Source organism: Tauraco erythrolophus, chromosome 4, assembly GCF_009769465.1.
Source record: "Tauraco erythrolophus isolate bTauEry1 chromosome 4, bTauEry1.pri, whole genome shotgun sequence".
Taxonomy (NCBI): domain Eukaryota; kingdom Metazoa; phylum Chordata; class Aves; order Musophagiformes; family Musophagidae; genus Tauraco; species Tauraco erythrolophus.
Window position 1 is genome coordinate 744,527 of NC_141468.1, and position 21,211 is coordinate 765,737.

General features: G+C 48.0%; 1 protein-coding gene across 4 annotated transcripts in view; it reads right to left on the reverse strand.

Annotated features, from left to right (window-relative positions):
- Positions 1–21,211, reverse strand: part of PPP6R2 (protein phosphatase 6 regulatory subunit 2) — a 106,164-nt gene that overhangs the window by 30,253 nt on the left and 54,700 nt on the right. For all 4 annotated transcript variants that reach the window (XM_086611156.1, XM_086611159.1, XM_086611158.1 and 1 more), the window contains exons 6-12: positions 12,825–12,890; positions 10,459–10,571; positions 5,439–5,552; positions 3,216–3,342; positions 2,003–2,155; positions 1,055–1,261; positions 360–424 (exon numbers count right to left, since the gene is read on the reverse strand). In XM_086611156.1, coding sequence (XP_086467282.1) covers positions 360–424; positions 1,055–1,261; positions 2,003–2,155; positions 3,216–3,342; positions 5,439–5,552; positions 10,459–10,571; positions 12,825–12,890 — 845 coding nt within the window. The remainder of the gene's footprint in view (positions 1–359; positions 425–1,054; positions 1,262–2,002; positions 2,156–3,215; positions 3,343–5,438; positions 5,553–10,458; positions 10,572–12,824; positions 12,891–21,211) is intronic.

A 21,211-nucleotide genomic window follows, 5' to 3' on the forward strand; every position in this document is an offset into this window, starting at 1 on the left:
GGGCAAAAACACTTGCCCACCTCAGTTTCCACACTCTAGGGAGAACATAATTATGCATTTAAAAAAAAAAAGTTAATATAGTTCGTAATTTCCTGAGAAAGCAAGAAAGCAGCACATTGTGTGTTTGAGTTGAGGTGTCACAAACATTAAAAATACAAATCACCCTTTCAAATTATATGCCTGTTTGGTGAATTGGCTTTTTACCATGTAAATCATCCTAATTAACACCACGATGGAAATCTGACTCGCTTTAGACACCATTAAATTGTAAATTATCCAAATTATTGACAGCATCTGTCTAGGCAACGCTCTCAAGCTGCAGCCCCAGAACAAGGGCTTTCTGACCCGAGATCCCTTACTGGATTTTGTCATTGGCTTCCCAGGCATCCAGTATCCTTTGCACTAGGCAGCACTTCTGGAACAGCTAGAAGGGAAAAAAGAAAACAGAGGTAGGAAGAGCATCTCAGAAGTTTGCCAAAGGAAGTCTGGGATGAACTGTAGTAACTTTTGTTCGTTCTTTCACTCCTACTGGACAAGAACTTAAAGTTCAGCACTTATCTTTCCCAAGAGCTCAAGTTCCTTCTTTCTCAATTTTTTTTTCCTCAGAGGATCCGGGGAAAACAGCAATCCCATAAACACCTTCAGGCTGCTCGTGGGCTTCGCGTGAGCAGCAGTGAAGAACATTTGTTGTCATTTTACAAACACAAGAAAAAGTTTCCATCATTAGGGCCACAAGGCAGAAGCTAAAAGGCAGTTAGCCAGTTGTAGCTCCTATTATTTTTTGTCCAAAGTTTATATGTATCTTCACTAAAAAAAAAATAAATAAAAATGGATGCACGAGCCCATTAAAGGAGATGGGTGGTGTGTTTATTTTGTAACTGGACGCTAAAACCAAACGTACAACAGCAAACACACTTCCATCCAGAACCAAGTTGTATCTGGACACTTCAGTAAGCTCCACGCCGGAGAGCCGCTCGTCCCACCGCGCTCGTGTTAACGCCGGTGCAACGGAATCCATCCGGCTAAAATTCCCAGGTGCCACGACCACACTTACATGAGTAACCATGATATTCTCAGCACTGCTCTCTGGAGTCTCCAAGTTCTCTGTGGTGGCCACGTTTCCATTCAGCACCTCTTCTTTGCTTTCTAGCTCGTTAGCAGTAGCTCTGCCCTCTTGCGCAGAGTGCGAGAGAATAGCTGCTATGGACAATTCCACTTGGAAATGCAAAAAGTTATTCCACGTGTATTTAAAAAATAAGTCCTGGAACAAAATGAGAAGCCAAAGAATTCACTCTAGATACACCTTCAACAATTAAATGATATTAGAAACTAATTATTTAATCAGCAATTCCACTAAACCAAGTGGGCTTATAAGCCACAGTATCCACTTAACGTGCTCCGTTCACTCAGCTATAATGTGTATTTTCCTGCCAACTGGGCACACTGGAAATACCCTCGTACACAGCTACGGCTCACAGCACAGACACACTGAAAACCAAAAAAGGTATCTAATTAATAGATATCTAATTAATTAGATACCTTTTGTATCTAATGTGGCTGAATTAATCGTAAGAAAAATATTAACTAAATAATTTCTAAGTGTAAAAGTGATGTTCTGAGTGTCCTGGCTATACTGGCCGTTTCCAGGACACGTCCCTGTTCCCTGCTAGATGACAGGATCAGCTGGCAGCATCCCGAGAGCTGACACACACAGCCCAGCCACGCTCTCCCAGCAGCCAGCCTACGCGGCACACGCACCGCCGAACTGCTGGAACAAGAAATCTGAAGCATGAGGTCCAGTTCAGAACACCGAGCAACTGGATTTGTCTGACAAAAGCCATTCTGAGGATGGGTGGTCCCACTTTCAGCAGATAAGGAAAACAGACACTGGCACACATGAGCCAGTACCTTGCGCTGAACAGGTGAAAGGGAAAGTGAAAACGTTCCCAGTTTAACGTTCTTCCCCCTCTCCCCATCCACAGTGTCATGCTCCATTACTCACAAGTAATAGATTCATGGTACTGAGTCTGCATAGTTCCTGATTGATACTGGGAGTGTTGGTGTGAAGCAGAGCAGCTATCAGACGAGATCCATGAAGACGAGCGTTCCCCAACGGCTCCTCCAAGACGCCGATGGTAGTCAGGATGGCTGTTTTCTAGCAGGGAAACAGAGAACGAGCCCCTCACAGACCCGCACGTCCTCGGGGGGTACGCACCGTGAGTCGACGGAACACAACCAGTTCACGTCACGTTCTCTGCGGGTAAACATAAACCATCCTCGAGGGGGGGGATTCTGCCCCTCTGCTCTGCTCTCCCGAGACCCCCCTGCAGTGCTGCCTTCAGCTCTGGGGGCCCCAACACAAGAAGGACATGGAGCTGCTGGAGCGGGTCCAGAGGAGGCCACGGAGATGCTCCAAGGGCTGGAGCACCTCTGCTACGGAGACAGGCTGGGAGAGTTGGGGCTGTTCAGCCTGGAGGAGAGAAGGCTCCGGGGAGACCTTCCAGCACCTTCCAGTGCCTGAAGGGGCTACAGGAAAGCTGGAGAGGGGCTTTGGACAAGGGTGTGGAGTGACAGGACAAGGAGCAATGGATTTGAACCGAATGAGGGGAGATTTAGATTGGATCTAAGGAAGAAATTCTTCCCTCTGAGGGTGGGGAGGCACTGGCACAGGTTGCCCAGAGAAGCTGTGGCTGCCCCATCCCTGGCAGTGTTCAAGGCCAGGTTGGATGGGGCTTTGGGCAACCTGGTGTGGTGGAGGGTGTCCCTGCCCATGGCAGGGGGTTTGGAACTGGATGATCTTTGAGGTCCCTTCCAACCCAAACCATTCTATGATTCCATGATTCTATGATCTTCCCACGCAGAGGACAGTGTCATGTGACCACTGTGAGACGTGCACTTCCAAAACTGAACATTAAAATCAAAATACCCGCAACTAGAAGCTCCTTTCTCTTCACCCGCTCACCATCTCCACACAAGCCACCAGTCCCAACGTATCTCTACTTCTTGCTTTTACTTGAATACAATGGCTTCCAACATTCCTGCTGCCAACTCCCTCAGCACCTGAACTACATGTTTTGATTTTTCTTCAAAAGACCTTTGCCTGTCCCAGCACACGGTGCTTTCGGAAAATACCCGGGAAGCCTGTGAGTGAGGAAAGGGAAATCCTGAAAGCAGGTCGGGAGCCATCTGCTCCTGAGAAGGGCTCAGGGCGTTACCTTGGGAGGGCTGAGCAGCAGCTGGTGGAAATCCTTCAGCCGTGGCTCAATGCCATGTAAGATGCTGCTATTGACAGTGTAAGACCTTTCGAATCCCTGAGTGTACGAGTCCATCAGTCCTTCCACTCTGCAAAGAAGAAAAGCACAACTGTTAAGATTCAACAAAATCTTAAAATGCTCTCTGACAGGCTGGGAGAGTTGGGGCTGTTCAGCCTGGAGAAGAGAAGGCTCTGGGGAGACCTTCCAGCACCTTCCAGTACCTAAAGGGGCCCCAAGAAAGCTGGAGAGGGGCTTTGAACAAGGGAGTGTAGTAAAGGACACGGGGCAATGGCTTTAAACTGAAAGAGGGGAGATTTAGACTGGATACAAGGAAAAAAATTTTTTACACTGAGGGTGGTGAGGTACTGGCACAGGTTGCCAAGAGAAGCTGTGGCTGCCCCATCCCTGGCAGTGTTCAAGGCCAGGTTGGATGGGGCTTTGGGCAACCTGGTGTAGTGGAGGGTGTCCCTGCCCATGGCAGGGGGGTTGGAACTGGATGATCTCTGAGGTCCCTTCCAACCCGAACCATTCCATGATCCTGTGATTCTCTGGTCACACTGTCCGTGTTGGTCATTTTCTCTTGAAAAATAACTACTGATATGAAAAATAATTATAATTTCCAGCTACTGAACGTGTTTACATAACTACATTATATTAATACATCATTTACAAGATGATATTCACATAACCAAAACCGAACGAGATGAGTGGGAAGAGAGAACACGCTGTCTGCAGAGCTGACGAAGACATTGCTGAAGTGCGTCCTGGTTTTTAAAACTTCCCAAAGTAAACCACATCAGCATGAGTTAACTAGAAACATTTGTTAAAAACTGTAAACCTTCCACAAGCGTTGGAGAAGATGTACAGAAATACATTAGCTGATGAAAACCTTGAGCAGGCGTGTGGCTGTGCTCATCATTGTACTTCTTTATTGGCAAGCAGTAAATCACAACAACTCTTACGAGCCCGTTTCAGCAGCAGAGTCTCACACTGGAACAAAACAAACACTTTCTTCAGTAATAAACACTTTCTTCCGTTCCTCTGGAGCGAGTCCAGAGGAGGCCACGGAGATGATCCGAGGGCTGGAGCACCTCTGCTCTGGAGACAGGCTGGGAGAGTTGGGGCTGTTCAGCCTGGAGAAGAGAAGGCTCCGGGGAGACCTTCCAGCACCTTCCAGTGCCTAAAGGGGCTACAGGAAAGCTGGAGAGGGGCTTTGGACAAGGGCGTGTAGTGACAGCACATGGGGCAATGGATTTAAACTGGAAGAGGGGAGATTTAGGTTAGATCTAAGAAAGAAATTTTTCACTCTGAGGGTGGTGAGGCACTGGCACAGGTTGCCCAGAGAAGCTGTGGCTGCCCCATCCCTGGCAGTGTTCCAGGCCAGGTTGGATGGGGCTTTGGGCAACCTGGTGTAGTGGAGGGTGTCCCTGCCCATGGCAGGGGGTTGGAACTGGATGGTCTTTAAGGTCCCTTCCAACCCAAACCATTCTATGATTCTAATGAAATGTAATTCCAGCAGGGTAGGAATGGGCTAGGCAGGAACCCTTAAGCCTCCAACCCACAAATCTTCAGAGATCCTGGGCATTAGTACCTCAACTTCCCAGTTTTCACTCCGCAGGTGACTTTCTGCCTAGCGATTTGTTTGCCCAGTGCCATCTTCTGTCCTCCTCTCCAGCACCTCTTCCCAATCGCCCGTTATCTCCTTCCCTCTTCCTTATTTTTTCCTTTTTTAAAAATGGAGATATTGTGTCTCCCTTCCTCCCCAGAACTCTTTTGCCTCTCCTCCATCTCCATACAAAGAAATAAAAGGGGGATCTCATTCCAAACCCAGAACTCGGAACACAGAGCCACACGCGCCTGCGCACGTCATCCCATGGCCCACGCGTGTCGCAGCGTTTCCTCCCCGCTCTGCACACACACGTTCTGCTCCAGGGTCTCTGCTATTACAGCCAAGGCTCTGCTGCTCCTGTGCAAGAGGACCAGGAGAGCCCACAGAAGGGCCCAGTTGCTAACTGGTACAACTGCCATCACAGCTACTGCATCAAAAAAACCCAAACCATCTTCTCCTGTAATCATTTCTAGACAGCGCTTCACACCAGGCCAAAAAATTTCCTTTTTTGCCGAAGTAAAACTGGGTTGGAGTTCCTAAAATTGCTCTTGCTAGGGAAGCAAGTGCTGACTTACCCAGAGCGCCTCGTTTCCAGCAACGTTAGAAGAACTTGTGTTCCATTCACTATGCAGTTTTCGGTCTGTTCTCCATCAAACATATTCCTCAGGAGCTGCTCCACACATTCCTGCCTGTTGATGGACACACACACATCAGCAGAGTAAGAACCAGACGTATTTGGCAGTTGCTTTAATCACAAAATACCCACTCCTGAGTCTTCTGGGAAAAAAGGCTGTGATTTTTCTTCTTTTTTTTTTTTTTTCTCGAGTGAGGATACAGACCTTCCCCTCTGAAGTCTCATGCGACAAGAACGGTTCTACACCAGGTTCCTGAACTTGCTTACTCGTCACTAAGACAAGATTATAGACATCCAGACTCCAAACCAGATCGTTGTTCTCCTTCATCAACAGGATATACCTCTTAATTATAAACTGGAAGACAACCCAAGTGTTAACTCAGTCAAATTAATTTATTAAAGCCACCGTGAGGCTATTAGCTGATAGTCTATAATTATTCATCAGAATCACAGAAGACAGACACCACCAACAGCAGAAGTTGGCCCCTATCGTTGGCCACTGGCAGAAGATGATCCACTGGAAACGGAAGCCAAAGGCAAACTGTAAATAACACGCACATTTTCAGCAGCCTCAGCTATTATCTCCCCGAAATATTGTCATCAATTCACCATCTCTTTCAGCCCCGAAGCCCAGACAAGGTGCCTGACAAACACTGCTGGATTTGGGGCCAGGTAGAGGGATCCCCAGTGAAGCGCTGAGGACTGCTGGAGTCGGAATGGATAACGACTCCGGCCCCTTCTAGCACTAAAAATTATCCTGACACTTGGGCATGGCCTCAGAGCTGACAAGTCATTAGCACAAAGGTGACAGCCCACCTCTCTCCGATCGCCACACTGAGCGACGGGCACCAGCAAACCAGGTCCAGGTGGTGCTGTCACATCTACAGTGACCCAACAGCAGCGGTGCCAGATCCCACCTCTCCATTCAGATTCTTTCCCATCCTAATTCTGCGGATGTTAATGACAGTTCTCCAAAATCCAGTACTCAGCAAGTGCCTTTCTTGGCTTGCCAAGTCACATGTCCAGCTAAAAACAGTATTACTCAAGCTCACGGTCTAAATTTTACTATTTTCTAACATTTGAAAAATCTCATTTACATTTGTATAAATAAAATATGAGATAAAAATGTAAAAATGCATGAATAATGCATGGGAGAGAATTATTTTAATAAGCAGCATCTAAAGACACTCCATCAGCACAAGCACAAGAGGCAGAGTCAGGAAAAAGAAGTAACAGTTTACCACGATTAACTGAATTCACTTTTATTGCACACAGCCAGCGGTAAAAATCCACACTTGATATTTATTCCGTAACCCTGATCATGTCCTGCTGCACTAGCTCATCATTGATCCATGATTCACAGATTGAAAAAAAAGTTATCCAAAGATCAAAAAAGGTCCCCAGTAACGCTTGGGAAAACTGGCCAAGAAAAGTAATGAGATGTGACCTTCAGCAGAAAGGTGAGTCGTGCAAAAAAAAAAATCACTTTTGTTCCAAATATTTTTTCTTCTAAACAGCGAAGTAGTGTAAGGACTTTTAGAAAGGCTTTTTGAAAGTAAACCATTCTATGATTCTAAAGTGCAAAATCAGTTTTATTTATACCATGGAAGTTCCAGGTAGAATCATAGAATGGTTAGGGCTGGAAGGGACCTTCAAAGGTCATCTAGTCCAACCCCCCTGCAAGGAACAGGGATATCTCCAACTAGATCAGGTTGCTCAGGGCCTTGTCCAACCTGGCCTTGAACGTCTCCAGGGATGGAGCATCCACCACCTCTCTGGGCAACCTGTTCCAGTGTTCTACAACTCTCATGGTAAAAAATTTTTTCCTAATATCCAACCTGAATCTACCTCCCTCTATTTTAAACCCATTACCCCTTGTCCTATCACAACAGGCCCTCCTGAAGAGCCTCTCCCCATCTTTCCTGTAGGCCCCCTTGAGGTACTGGAAGACCGCTATAAGGTCACCCCGGAGCCTCCTCTTCTCCAGGCTGAACAGCCCCAACTCTTTCAGCCTGTCCTCATAGGAAAGGTGCTCCAGCCCTCTTATCATCTTCGTGGCCCTCCTCTGGACCCTCTCCAACTGGTCCATGTAGTGCTAGAACGCCAGGGCAGAGGGCGATGGGAAGAAGCTGAAGACCGTCTGAGTAAAGCATGAGTTGAACTTCAACTTGCAGCTTTGTATAATCGGGGAAACTTGGTTAAGTTCTACCACGGATGTCATGAGGGCTCTCACAACAGACCACGGGCAGCCATCTTCTGCCCCCCACACACTAGGGTTCCACATCCCTCTCCAAAACTGACAAAGTCTAAAACTGCCAAGAAAGTCTAAAATCACGGGAAAAGTCTGCAAAGTACCGCAGCACACCAACCTCCCACCAGTCCGAACCAGCACCCTCGCCAGAGGTCCTGGGCTTCCCCGGGAAAGCGACCACCGGAGGCTCATCTCCGGACTTCAAAGGGCTCGAAACTGATACGGACTCGACGAGATGTCGCAGGCTCCGCCACCAGGGACGCAATTGCCACTGAAAATCCAACGTTGGGCTGTTTGAGAAGAAAATATTCCGGCAGAGCGAGGGACCAAAGGCCAGATCCACCCTACTCCTGCAGGCGCAGCGTTCCAGGGCGACACGGCGAGCCCGCGGGAGACGCTCCGCACATCTGCGGAGACCGCAGCTCTTCGGGGCTCATGAGCACCACGATTCGTGTCCTGTTTCCACCGACACGCAGCGGCTCCTGTCCCAACAGCTCCCCCTGGACAGCTCAAACCCGGAGAAAACAACAGCCGTGCCCCCGAAATTACGGAAGCTCGGGGTCAGCACGAACGGTAACAGAGAAATATCAGGCGCTGGGTATAGATGCTGCACTATTCGTTGCAAGTCACTTGTTTCATCTCTTTTCTGTTAAAATGGCACCTTTAGGCCTAAAACAGGCTTTTTGGGTTTTAATCACGTGTTGAATCTCCAGTAAACGTTTTTAGGTTCGCAGCAAACATAGGAAGCAGTGAACATGCCAACAGGAGCAATTCAAAACTGCATTACAAAGAGCAAAGAAACACCATTGAGGGAACGGACTAGACTTGAAAAATCAGCATTTCCTGGTACACAACTCATACTTAACATTATTTGGGAAACAACTCCTAGTAAAAACACTCTTTGAAAGTGCAAGTTCCTCATCAATATATTCCCCCATAATATCACAGAAGTTAGCTCTAGATTTAAAAAAAAAAAACAAACAAACACTAACTTCAAATGAAAAAAATTCTTCCAAGTTGTCTGGACATACAAGTGGAGGTTCTGAACTGCCACCTGGGATCCCCAGCATCCTCACACCCTTTTTTCAAGAGGACATCTCCTCTCAAACGTGATTTAAAAGTAGATTTGAGAGTCGTAGAACACTGGAACAGGTTGCCCAGAGAGGTGGTGGATGCTCCATCCCTGGAGACGTTCAAGGCCAGGTTGGACGAGGCCCTGAGCAACCTGATCTAGTTGGAGATATCCCTGTTCCTTGCAGGGGGGTTGGACTAGATGACCTTTGAAGGTCCCTTCCAGCCCTAACCATTCTATGATTCTATGATTAAAAAACCTGAACTACCACCGACGCCGCTGTAGCCGGCTGTGCACTCGTACCGTTTTATTACTAGGTTACATCTTTAGAACATCCCAACACACCCCAATGGCTTCCAAATGATGGAATTCACTAGATTCCCCTTCCCACAATTATTCTGGTGACAGACTGCCTTGAAGGAAGTCACACAAGATCATGTACAAAACATTTATGAACCAAAAGAGCTCTTCTACTTTTTCCAGCCAAACCACCAGGCTAATAAAAGACGACGACATCTCTATTTACAAATTGTCTGCAAAGTTTATCAATCAGAAGGTAGAAAACGATTAAACCAATTATGTGCCCGCGTTGTGACACGTCATCTCTAATCAAAGCATTGCACAACGTTTCTGAGACACGCCGAGAGCTCCTGACGGCCACGGGTGACAGGGCTTCCAGGGGAAAGAAGCGGCTGGCGCTATCCCCAGCGTGTTTCGGGATCCACGGTACACGGAGAGAGGAGATCTGAACTTTCACTGTACAGCCACGAATAAAGGGAATAACTTCTTGAATGAGGGCTAGGGAGGCATTCTCGTAGGGTTTGACCATATTTGAGAGTAAAACCAGGGAGATGAATGACTCAGCTGGGGTAGCAGGCAGGCAGGCAGCCTTGGGTGAGATGTACCAGGCAGCATCTCAGCACCACCCGACCTCTGCGGAAGCACACGCAACGCACGAGTTAAAAAAGAACCTTCAACCGGCGTTTGACTCCGGAGCCAAAACCAGCACGCCAGAGCTCGGCGTGTACGGGGCTGGCCAGCGGCTGGCAATGCCCCGAACCAAACGAAGCCCACGGCGACACACGAGCTACTGTGCCAGAGAGCTCCTCCTGCTGCCGCGGCACCTTCTGCCCGGCGCTGGTGAGCAGCAGCTCCACAATCCGCCATCTGTCCATACCGTGCGACACGTTCGCCGGTGGGGAACAGCAGCTGCTGTCTGGCCATGCGTGATGGAACCCTTGCACCCGAGGTCACCCTTGGCCCCCAGGAACACTGTCCACACGGGGATTCTTCAGATCTGTCTTTGTGGGATTTCCCTCAACCACGGCCATGGCAGCTCACCTTTCTCCGGGCTCACCACGAGCGTTTTAGCACGCCAGCGTTGCCTCGTCTCCAATTGGGCTGGGAGCCTCGGGGGTCACAAAGCCCCATGTCCTGCCCTCCCGCAGAGCCACAAATCCCAGAAATCCCAACAGAGGCACTTCAGCAATGCGACAACGTGAGAGCAATAGTAACTGGTTGGCACACATGTCAAGAGTCAGGCGGAGGCTCGATGTACTGGTAGCTCTCTGGAGATGCAAGCTAAGCGACAGCAGTAACACCAGTTAGTTCAGCGACAGTGCTCTGACAAGTACTTACGATTCCAGTGCTGTGAGAAGGGGATCAGGCTCAGGCATATCCTGGAGTTGATTGCTCTGGTCTCTGCTCAATCTTATGATATCGCACAGGGTCTGGGAAGCGTTTGATTGCCTCTGCGAAGGAGGACATAGAGCAAATTCAGTGCTAACGTCTCCACTTGGCTGCCAGAGAAAACTTCACCTAGCTGGGAGTGCAAGAAGCTAAACGCATCAGAATTTTTCAGAACAAGTGCTACCAGGCTCTAGATGATTCATCTGTTAAATATAACGCTGATGCAAATTATTAGAAGCATGAACAGATTTTAAAATCAAAGAGGAGGTCTTCCTGAACTTAATTAAATGCACTTAAAGATTTCAGAAAGTGAGGATCCTTTTTTCATCTTCCTGACCAAGTGTTAACTTGCAAATTTCAAATACAAGTATTTCATTCGTACTTCTCACTACTCAGGAGGTTTCCTGCATGAAGAAAAAGAAAGGGCTTGATAAAACCCTTTCCAATTTAATTACTGTGTATTAAAAGGCTCTAAAGTAGTATTTGGATAAATTAATCGTCCCATTCTGGCTATCAATCAAAGACTCTCTGTAGCTACTGTATGTGGAAGATCTCACGCTGTAATTTGCCGTTTATCCGTAGGGTAGCACTGCTGGAGGCACACAAATTAGCACGTTACTTCCCCTTTTCTCCCTCAGAAGGGGCAATTTTTGCTGTGATGAGATGAGGGCATCATTGTTGGCATCAACACCAAGAGAATCCAGTGCCACCCAGTTCACTTTGCCGCTGGCACCGACGGGAACCCATCCCCAAGTGTCCCCATCCCCATCCGAGCCAAAGCGGTCGGCGGGGATCAGCGCTGCCCTGGGCCCCTCCGGCGCGGCAGCAGGGACGGCAGTCAGAGCCCAACGGGAAACAACGGCGTGGGAAACGGAACCCAGACCTGCAGCTCCTGGCTCGGGGGTTTTGGGAAGATTATTGAAAAAAAGAAAGGAAAAAAAGGAAAAAAAGGAAAAAAGGAAAAAATAAAAAAGAAAAACGGAAAAAAGGAAAATGGAAAAAAGGAAAATGGAAAAAAGGAAAACGGAAAAAAGGAAAACGGAAAAAAGGAAAACGGAAAAAACAGGAAAAAAGAAAGGAAAAAAGGGAAAAAGAAAAAAGGGAAAAAGAAAAAAGGGAAAAAGAAAAAAGGGAAAAAGAAAAAAGGGAAAAAGAAAAAAGGGAAAAAGAAAAAAGGGAAAAAGAAAAAAGGGAAAAAGAAAAAAGGGAAAAAGAAAAAAGGGAAAAATAAAAAAGGGAAAAAGAAAAAAGGGAAAAAGAAAAAAGGGAAAAAGAAAAAAGGGAAAAAGAAAAAAGGGAAAAAGAAAAAAGGGAAAAAGAAAAAAGGGAAAAAGAAAAAAGGGAAAAAGAAAAAAGGGAAAAAGAAAAAAGGAAAAAGAAAAAGGAAAAAGGGAAAAAGGGAAAAGAAAAGGGAAAAAGAAAAAAGGGAAAAAGAAAAAAGGGAAAAAGAAAAAAGGGAAAAAGGGAAAACGGGAAAAAAGAAAGGAAAAAGGAAAAAAGAAAGGAAAAAGGAAAAAAGAAAGGAAAAAGGAAAAAAGAAAAAGGAAAAAAGAAAAAAGGAAAACGGGAAAACAGGAAAAAAGAAAAAAAGAAAAAGAAAAAAGGAAAATGGGAAAATGGGAAAAAAAGAAAGGGAAAAAGGGAAAATGGGAAAAAGGGAAAATGTGAAAAAGGGAAAATGAGAAAAAGGGAAAACGGGAAAAAGGGAAAACGGGAAAAAAGAAAGGAAAAAGGAAAAAAGAAAAAAGGAAAAAAGAAAAAAGGAAAAAAAGAAAAAGGAAAAAAAGAAAAAAGAAAAAAGGAAAAAAGAAAAAAAGGAAAAAAGAAAAAAGGAAAAAAGAAAAAAGGAAAAAAGAAAAAAAGAAAAAAAGAAAAAAGGAAAAAAAGGAAGCACTCGGAATTTAACCCTTGGCAAGTCTTTTTCCCGGGCTTAGAGAACTGCATCTTGCCGATTCTGCAACTGAACACTGAGTTATGGCCTAAAAAGCACCGGGAGCTCCGGCACAGCCACCAGCGGGAGAAGTTTTCCAACAGCCTGTTCCAGCAGCAGGTCCCTCCTTGGGCCCAGGCCAGGTATCGCTGCCGGCAGATGCCGAGCGCCACTGGTGCGGCAGCACAACGAACTGGTAGTGAAGGAGCCAAAACCAGATCAAAAATACAACAAAACATTTCAGTGCTGAGCTGGGCAACCAGGGGACAGGGTGTCCACCCGTACGGATCATCTCCTTCCGTAAGTCCCCTGGGTAGGAGCGAGCAGAGATTCTTCTGGGCCTTACGGGACCCACAAAGACAAAACTGGGTCTTGCCATACTCACGTCCTCATCCTGGCTTGAATGGATCAGCTCCACGAGCCTCTGAATAATCTTTGCTTCATTAAGCCACTGGAGGGAAAGGAAGGGGGGAAAAAAAATAAATAAATCGTCGTTTGATATGACAGAATTCAAAACAAGAGGATCTTCAGGAAGCTTTGCATGCCACAGGCTTTTCAAGAAGGGGAAGCCCTTTCCTTCCCTTTCATAACCCAAAATTTGCATCAGGAGGTACACCCTGCCCGGGGAACTGAGCACTCAAATACCTTTGGAAAACACGGAACAGATCGAGCACAAACACGATCTTATCCAACACAGCGTTAGCATAATTTCCAACGCCTTCTTCTCCCACCGCTTCCCATCCCTACAGTCCTACTGCTGCTTACACTGAAGAGCTGCTCAGACTTTGAGGTGACCCAGCGATGCTGTTACTGCACCTCATCTCCTTGCTCTGTGACAACTTCAGGCCACCTCCTCTTCTCAGTGCGAGCATCGCTTGATCTCCCTTTCCTGACCACACGCAAACCCAGTAGCCCATCGATGGTACCTTCCAGTTTCTCCCTTCCCAGCTTCACCTGCGAGCTCAACTTCTCATTCCCACCCAACCATTTTCACTCAAATTTCTACGGTCTTCGTCCCAGGCAAACAGCCGGATGCCCAACATCAACGAAACTCATCGAAATAACACGTACCCAGTTGCTTTTGAAATGACTGACCCAACATTAATCAAAAGGAAAGAGACTTTGGAGGTTTCTGCAATGATACAATCTGCCATCACTCTTCAGATGAGTCATGGAGAGAATGAACCCTCTCCTGCCTTCCACTTCTTTGTAAGAAGGTTCTACGCAGATCTTCTCCCCTCGAACACTCATTTTTACGTTACCTATTCCCATGACTTCAACCGTAATCCTTATATTGACCCTACCAGCTCTGCTCTGATAACCCTCCTACAGTCCTCATCCTCTCCTCTCCAACGCCATGCTGAGGATGACGTATGTCTGACAGAATAAAAATTCCAGATCACCATTTTTTGGTGACTCTTCCCATGAACAACACTGCTGTTTTCCTACTACGTCTGAAATGTCTTGACCGTCTCCTTTCTGGTGTGCCTTCTTACTGCAAAAACACTAACGCTGCCCGAAAATCTTCCCAGCACACAGCTGTGCAACCAAATATTTCATTCAAGACCATATTTTCAGATCTAGTTTCTGTAATTTCTTCTTCCTGACCTTCAGTTTACCCAAAAGTTCAAAAAACTGAGATCTTAAGACATTTTTTCTCACCAATCTCTCTACCAACCTCTCTCTTCAGTTTCTTCCACTGGTTTCTAGTTTTCCAGCATCAAAAATAAGCTCCTGATCCTTGTTCTTGAGGCCGTCACAGTAGAGTTGATCCCTGCTGTGTCGTAATACACCAGCCTTGCCATCTCCTTTCCACTACCGAAGACACTGTCCATTCCCTCTTGGCTCATCTAGTCTACAAGCATCTTCTCTCCTCTCCCTGTGCCTGGATATGACTAGTGAAACCCTTCCTTCGAATCCTAACACTCAAGTCTTCCGATGACAGCTCAAGTAGCTGTCAATGGGCGACTTATCACAACGGCTTCATCAAGATTAGTGGAATTCTCCTCACTTGTATCTTCTAAACACCAGCTGCTCAAACCTATCCAGTTATTTCTCCTGGAAGTCTCCGTAACGACAAAATCACACGTCTCTCCTCTCCTCTCCGTCACATCGGCACGTTTCATTCCTCATCATCACTCACCCACCACGACTCTGCGCCCACGTTTTGGCTGCAATCTCTGGGGATCCCCACGGCGTTAACACAGTGCACAGCTCCAGTTCCAAAACCCCAAACGCTTCCATCCATCTCCTCCTGGAAGTTTCCGTTTTTCAAACAGTAAGTCCCAGAGGTGCTACAGTGGGTGTTCTGGCCTGTTTCGTGCTTTGTCCAGAACCTTCCTGCCAGTCCGTGTCAGCAGAGGAATTTTTACTTATCAAAGTCCCACCTACCTTTGCAACTTCCAGAGCCCAGAAGAAAACTACTCATTAACACTTTCTTTCCCTCGCGGAGCACAGCAAGTTAAACCCCAGCCCTGCACTGCGGTTCCAGCTTTATCCTGTATCAACGCCTCCCCAGGCCCCGCGTCGCCTGAGCCATGGGCCTGATTGATTAAACTGGGAGTCAAACAGTAAGGGCCTGGACTGCCATAATAACGGGTTTTGGGGGAGCTGGATGGCCAAAGAGAGAGGTGCTGAAGAGAGGGAAGCATGAGCACTGATCTCAACGAAGGAATTAGTGCTCCTGGGAACCGAGGGACACAGAAAATGAAATTCAAAAGCAAAAAAAAAAAACCCAACAGAAATAATCTGTTAAGAGCAGAAGAGCAATTCCAATCTTTGGTGAATTAAGAAGCATCTAGTAAACCTGGAAGAGATCAATTCATCTGTCTTGAGGCTCTTGTTGAAGAGATGGACTTTGACACACACAAGAAAAGGAATATTCTGTAATTATCATGGAAGGGTTTGGGTTGGAAGGGACCTCAAAGACCACTCAGTTCCAACCCCCCTGCCATGGGCAGGGACACCCTCCACTACACCAGGTTGCCCAAAGCCCCATCCAACCTGGCCTGGAACACTGCCAGGGATGGGGCAGCCACAGCTTCTCTGGGCAACCTGTGCCAGTGCCTCCCCACCCTCAGAGGGAAGAATTTCTTCCTTAGATCTCATGGAAATCTCGCCTCAAACAAAAGCTGTGACACGTGAGGACTCACCCACCTGGGCAGAAGCACAACAGTGTTACCCTCAGCATCTCCCTTTGGAGAGTCACAAACTCTTCCGACCACGCGCAACTCAGCAGCATGGTCACCCTCACTGATGAATGATGCACTTGTGAGGAATTCACGGACTGAAAACTTGCACATATGGGCAACTGGAATTACTCCACAGGAAAGGGAGGACCACGAGACGCAGGGCCAGCGAGCAGGAGGTGGCTGATGCAGCAGTTTGTTGTCTGCAAACAAACCAGGCTCCTGTTTGCCACCTCCTGATGAGGGAGCGTTGGGCTTCTGCCCAACTGCTGCTGGGGAGCACCTGCAGCACGTAGGCTCAGGCACCACGGAACAAGTGGGACATGGCAAACTGGTCCGGGCAAACCGGGACTTGGCGGTTAAGGAGGCAGTGGGCAGGGAAGGGGGTGTGGAGGTGCTGCTCGAAGGTGCATGGGACTGCAAGATCAGTGCAACCACAGCAGTGACAGGCAGGAGGGCACGGTCCTCTCCACCGGCTGGGGCCATGGGAGGCCTCAGCCCACGTGGAGCTCCTGAGATAAGGCACGGCCAACGAGGTTCAGGCAGCGGGCAGTGCTTCTCCTTGGTGGAGCAGTGGTCCTCACCCACAGCAGATGCAATCGCAACAAGGCACTGTGCTGCCAGGTGATGGGAGTTACGGGTGGAGGTGAAAAGAGAATGGAATATTATATTCTGGAAGAAAAGAATTTCAGAAGGGTTTTTCGGCAAAGACTGTGGCAATGGTCAGGGTTTTCTGGACCCTAATTTTGCGTGGAAGAAGGAACAGCCAGAGGCCACAAAGGCATCAGAGGATGGAGGCTCTCACGTAAGGAGTGGCTGGAAGCTGCCAACATGAGAAAAGCTCTTTCAGGGCTGGGAGACGCGCACGTACAGAAGAGGCAGGATGGCTCGGTGGTAACGGGTGAGGAGGAACAGGTTCCTTAAGGGAGACATCAGAGCCTGACACTCACCAACGAAAGAGGCAGCAGCAGATGAGCGTGGCTGGAGACTCCCTTCGGCAGGGGACGAAGAACCTGCTCACCGCCAGAGCGGCTGTTTCAACAAGCACACGGCCTGCAGCTGCTCAGAGCCCCCAGTGCACAGGGAGACTGCCAAGGCTCATCCAGCCCTTGGACAGCCACTCTGCTTTTTGGATAGGATTATCAAAACACACATGTCATGAAATCATGGAATGGTTTGGGTTGGAAGGGACCTCAAAGATCATCCAGTTCCAACCCCCTGCCATGGGCAGGGACACCCTCCACTACACCAGGTTGCCCAAAGCCCCATCCAACCTGGCCTTGAACATTTCCAGGGATGGGGCAGCCACAGCTTCTCTGGGCAACCTGTGCCAGTGCCTCCCCACCCTCAGAGGGAAGACTTTCTTCCTTAGATCTCATGGAAATCTCCCCTCTTCCAGTTCAAAGCCATTGCCCCATGTCCTGTCACTCCACGCCCTTGTCCAAAGCCCCTCTCCAGCTTTCCTGTAGCCCCTTCAGGCACTGGAAGGTGCTGGAAGGTCTCCCCGGAGCCTTCTCTTCTCCAGGCTGAACAGCCCCAACTCTCTCAGCCTGTCTCCAGAGCAGAGGTGCTCCAGCCCTCGGATCATCTCCATGGCCTCCTCTGGACCCGCTCCAACAGCTCCATGTCCTTCTTGTGTTGGGGACCCCAGAGCTGAATGCAGCACAGCAGGGGGGTGTGTCTCATGAGAGTAGAATAGAGGGGAAGAATCCCCCAAAAAGAAGCTGGCCATGCTTCTTTTGACATAGCCCAGGAATCGGTTGACAGCAAGGATGCTCCAGCCAGGACGAATAGATTTCTCTTCAGAACAACAAGGGATCACGTGTCAGGTTCATGGAATGGTGTAACCCACTCTGCAATGCAAAGACTGAGATCCCTGTGACTCACTGTGCTCCAGCTGAGCCATAGCAGGTCCTCTCCTCCAGACCCGAATCAGGAAGACAGGCTGATTCTCCTCCATAAGTACGTTCTGTCACCAAGGCAGGCATGAGAAGATGGAAGTGCAGAAGAGAGATCCACCATAACTGCATCTGCTTCATATAAATTCCCAGCACGTGCCAGCAAAATCAGACATGGGGTGTCTTCGCAGCGGTCGTGCCTCGTCACATTTTTCTAGGTAAGATTTTACGCTAATAACGCACAGAGGACAGATTGATGCTGCTTATCTGTCCTGATCCTAAAATATCCGAGTTTTCTTGTAGCACAAGAAGTAAATTATTTAAAGTCACTATTATCTCGTTCACAAATCCACAGAGACATTTCAGGATCAAGTGACACCGATCAAAGAGAATATGCTGCCATCCATCTGCATGATGTCAGGCTTGTCCAAGGATATCAAAACGTAGGTGCCTGAAAGCCAAGCCTGCTGGAAGAACCTCCTTAGATGTTTCTGATGAAGACTCTTCTCATATTTTCAACTGTGAGAGTCCAGAAACAGGGAGGAGACAGGGCTGTGACGATGGAACACAGACAACAGATTGTTTCGCTGACACTGCACCTACCCATGGGCTGCTGAATCTGGAGGTTTCCTTGTCTGTCCGACTCAGGACAGAAGTACGGAGGAACAGTATGTGCTAGCAAGGTCTTCTCCTGATGGCACAGCTCTCCAAAACAACAAAATCCGAGCTACACGAACAGAGCAATCCTCTGTCATGCATGAACAGACGGAAATGGATAAAGAATGACCATATTTTCATGTTAACTGTACGTCCTCAACTACACATCAAGGAAGAGAACAGGGAAAACACCACAAACTGTAGTTCTGCAAACAGTTTAAGAACGTACAAAAGGGCACTGCCACCTTCTTTCTGCTCATACTCATCCACTTATCTTCTGCTCCTTTCTCCTCCCTTATCATTGCACAAATCCAAGCAAAAAAAAAAAAAACCCAACTGAACTGAGCTGGCTGAAAATAATTCTGGCAAAAACACAAATAAGACAGAGGTGTTTTCAGTTGGATCTGTTCCCTCATCCGTGTCACCTTACAACCCCAGGAACACTTCAGCTGGCAACGATTCCCGAGGAGCTGGATGGGCAGAACAAGCAGCGCGAAGGTGGAAGCAGGACTGCCTCTTCCTGCGGCAATGCCAACCTACAGTGCCCATGGCACGGCCGGCCCAGCTGCACTGGGCGCTGGCAGGCAAATGCCATCAAACGATTGACCAAAAGCTACTACCTGACAGGTTATTTTTTCCTGATGTGATGAAAAGCTACAGCAGTCCAGGAAATATGACTTTTATTTCTAATATTTACCAAAAACGAAGATTGCAAATGAACTTTTCTGGAGACTTCAGTTTCTGAACATATTGCCAAAATTGTTGGTAAGCAGCTTCTCTAAACATTCAACCCCAAAGTCCAATATTGCTACTACTTTCTGGTTTTCTGACAAGTCCTTAAGCCATTACATTGCTAAATGCTTGGGGACAATACTTACCTTGAGGCTTTCTGGGGTGGGGAACCAACTTCAGAAGCACCTCCAGTGCCACTTGGTATCTTCAGGTGGTTTTCTTTTTTTTTTTTTTTTTTTGACTGTGTGAAAACTTTTAACAGGTGGAATTAACCTGATAGGATGGGGTTAAAATATATCCCATCCAGACCTGCCTGTTTATGGACGGTTGATATTCGAAGCCTGGATATTTGGAAGTTTCCTGGATGGAAGCCATCCATCCAGGAGAAAATACTACTCAGTTGAAATGTCATTTTAACGTCAGAAGAAAAAAATAATCGCATTTATCTTGGTAACGATATTACACCACACTATTGCAACGTCTGTCCTGCACTGGTGAGCCCCAGCCTGGACCCAGCAACTTGACAGGTCTCACCAGTGCTGAGCAGAGGGGAGCAATCCCGGCCCTCACCCCTCCGCTGCCCTCGGGCCATCATGGCCTGGGATCATAGAATCATGGAACGGTTTGGGTTGGAAGGGACCTCAAAGGCCATCCAGTTCCAACCCCCCTGCCATGGGCAGGGACACCCTCCACTACACCAGGTTGCCCAAAGCCCCATCCAGCCTGGCCTTGGACACTTCCAGGGATGGGGCAGCCACAGCTTCTCTGGGCAACCTGTGCCAGCGGTTGGGCCTTTTCTGCAAAGCTGCTTCCCCTTCCAGTGAATCCCCCATCATCATTATCTCTTGCCCATCCATTTCTTGAAAGCTTTTTTTCTCCCATCTCCTCTCCTGGGATTACTATTTAACGTCCAACCAAACGAATCGCTGACCTCCCTGCCAAAAAACGAAGATTTCCTTTCAGGGGTGATCGCCCACACAAGCCTCTAAGGATTGACTTGTGCCTGTAATTTTATTTTTTCCCTTCCCTGTAACAGCGTGTGCACCGCAGGGAGCGCCAGGAGGAGCGGAGCGGTTGGCACTCACCGCTCACACCGCGGGCCTCGGCACAGAACGTTCGCCCGCTCGGCCGCGGCGCGGCCAACACTCCGGCACGGAAGACTCCGGCAGCAAAACCCCGGTGTGGGGTTCAGCGACTCAAGCACAGTTTTCCCACCGGCACACTGCTCTTTTCGTTTACTGAAAGGGAGCTAAAGTAGGGTTTTTTTTCCTCCCATCCTGCACATCTGCCCACTAAAGGGGGGATGAGGTGGCCTCACCCAGACCGGGCTACGAAGGGAGAAAAACGTGTCCTACCTGTGAAGCAAACCAATGTCTCAATGAGATGTTTTACAAAGCTGCCTACTAAAGAGGAAGGGGAAGGAGGCGGGATGAGATACCAGCTCCAGAAATCACACACACCCTCGAACACGGCAGGGAATTACACAAATTACCATCTCATAGATTTAATAGATTTCATAGATTTCTAGGTTGGAAAAGACCTTAGAGATCATCCAGTCCAACCGTCCCTAATCCCCATTAAACCATATCGCTAAGTAGCTCATCCACCCTATTCTTAAACACATCCAGGGATGGGGACTCAACCACCTCCCTGGGCAGCCTATTCCAGTGGCTGACAACCCTTTCAGAGAAGAAAGACTTCCTAACATCCAACCTGAATCTCCCCTGACTAAGCTTATGCCCATTTCCTCTTGTTCTATCACCCATCACTAATGTAAAGAGCCCTTCCCCCACCTCCCCACCATCCCTTCTCAAGTATTTATAGGCTGTAATCAGGTCTCCCCTCAGCCTCCTCTTCTCCAGGCTAAACAGCCCCAACTCCCTCAGCCGCTCCTCATAAGTTTTATTTTCCAGCCCCTTGACCAGTTTAGTTGCCCTTCTTTGGACTCGCTCCAGGAGCTCAATATCTCTCTTAAAGCGAGGGGCCCAAAACTGGGCACAATATTCCAGGTGTGGCCTCACCAGTGCCGAGTACAGGGGCAGGATCACTTCCCTGCTCCTGCTGGTCACACTATTCTTGATACACGCCAGTATCCCGTTGGCCTTTTTGGCCACCTGGGCACACTGCTGGCTCATAGCAAGCCAGTAGTCAACCAACACCCCCAGGTCCTTCTCCGCCAGGCAGCTCCCAAATGATCATTCCGGAATTCGGAACACTGGGAAAGATTACAAACGTCCTTCCTCGAAGCTCTACGGCAAAACCAGCTGGAGCACATCGCGGATGCTACAGGGGAAGAC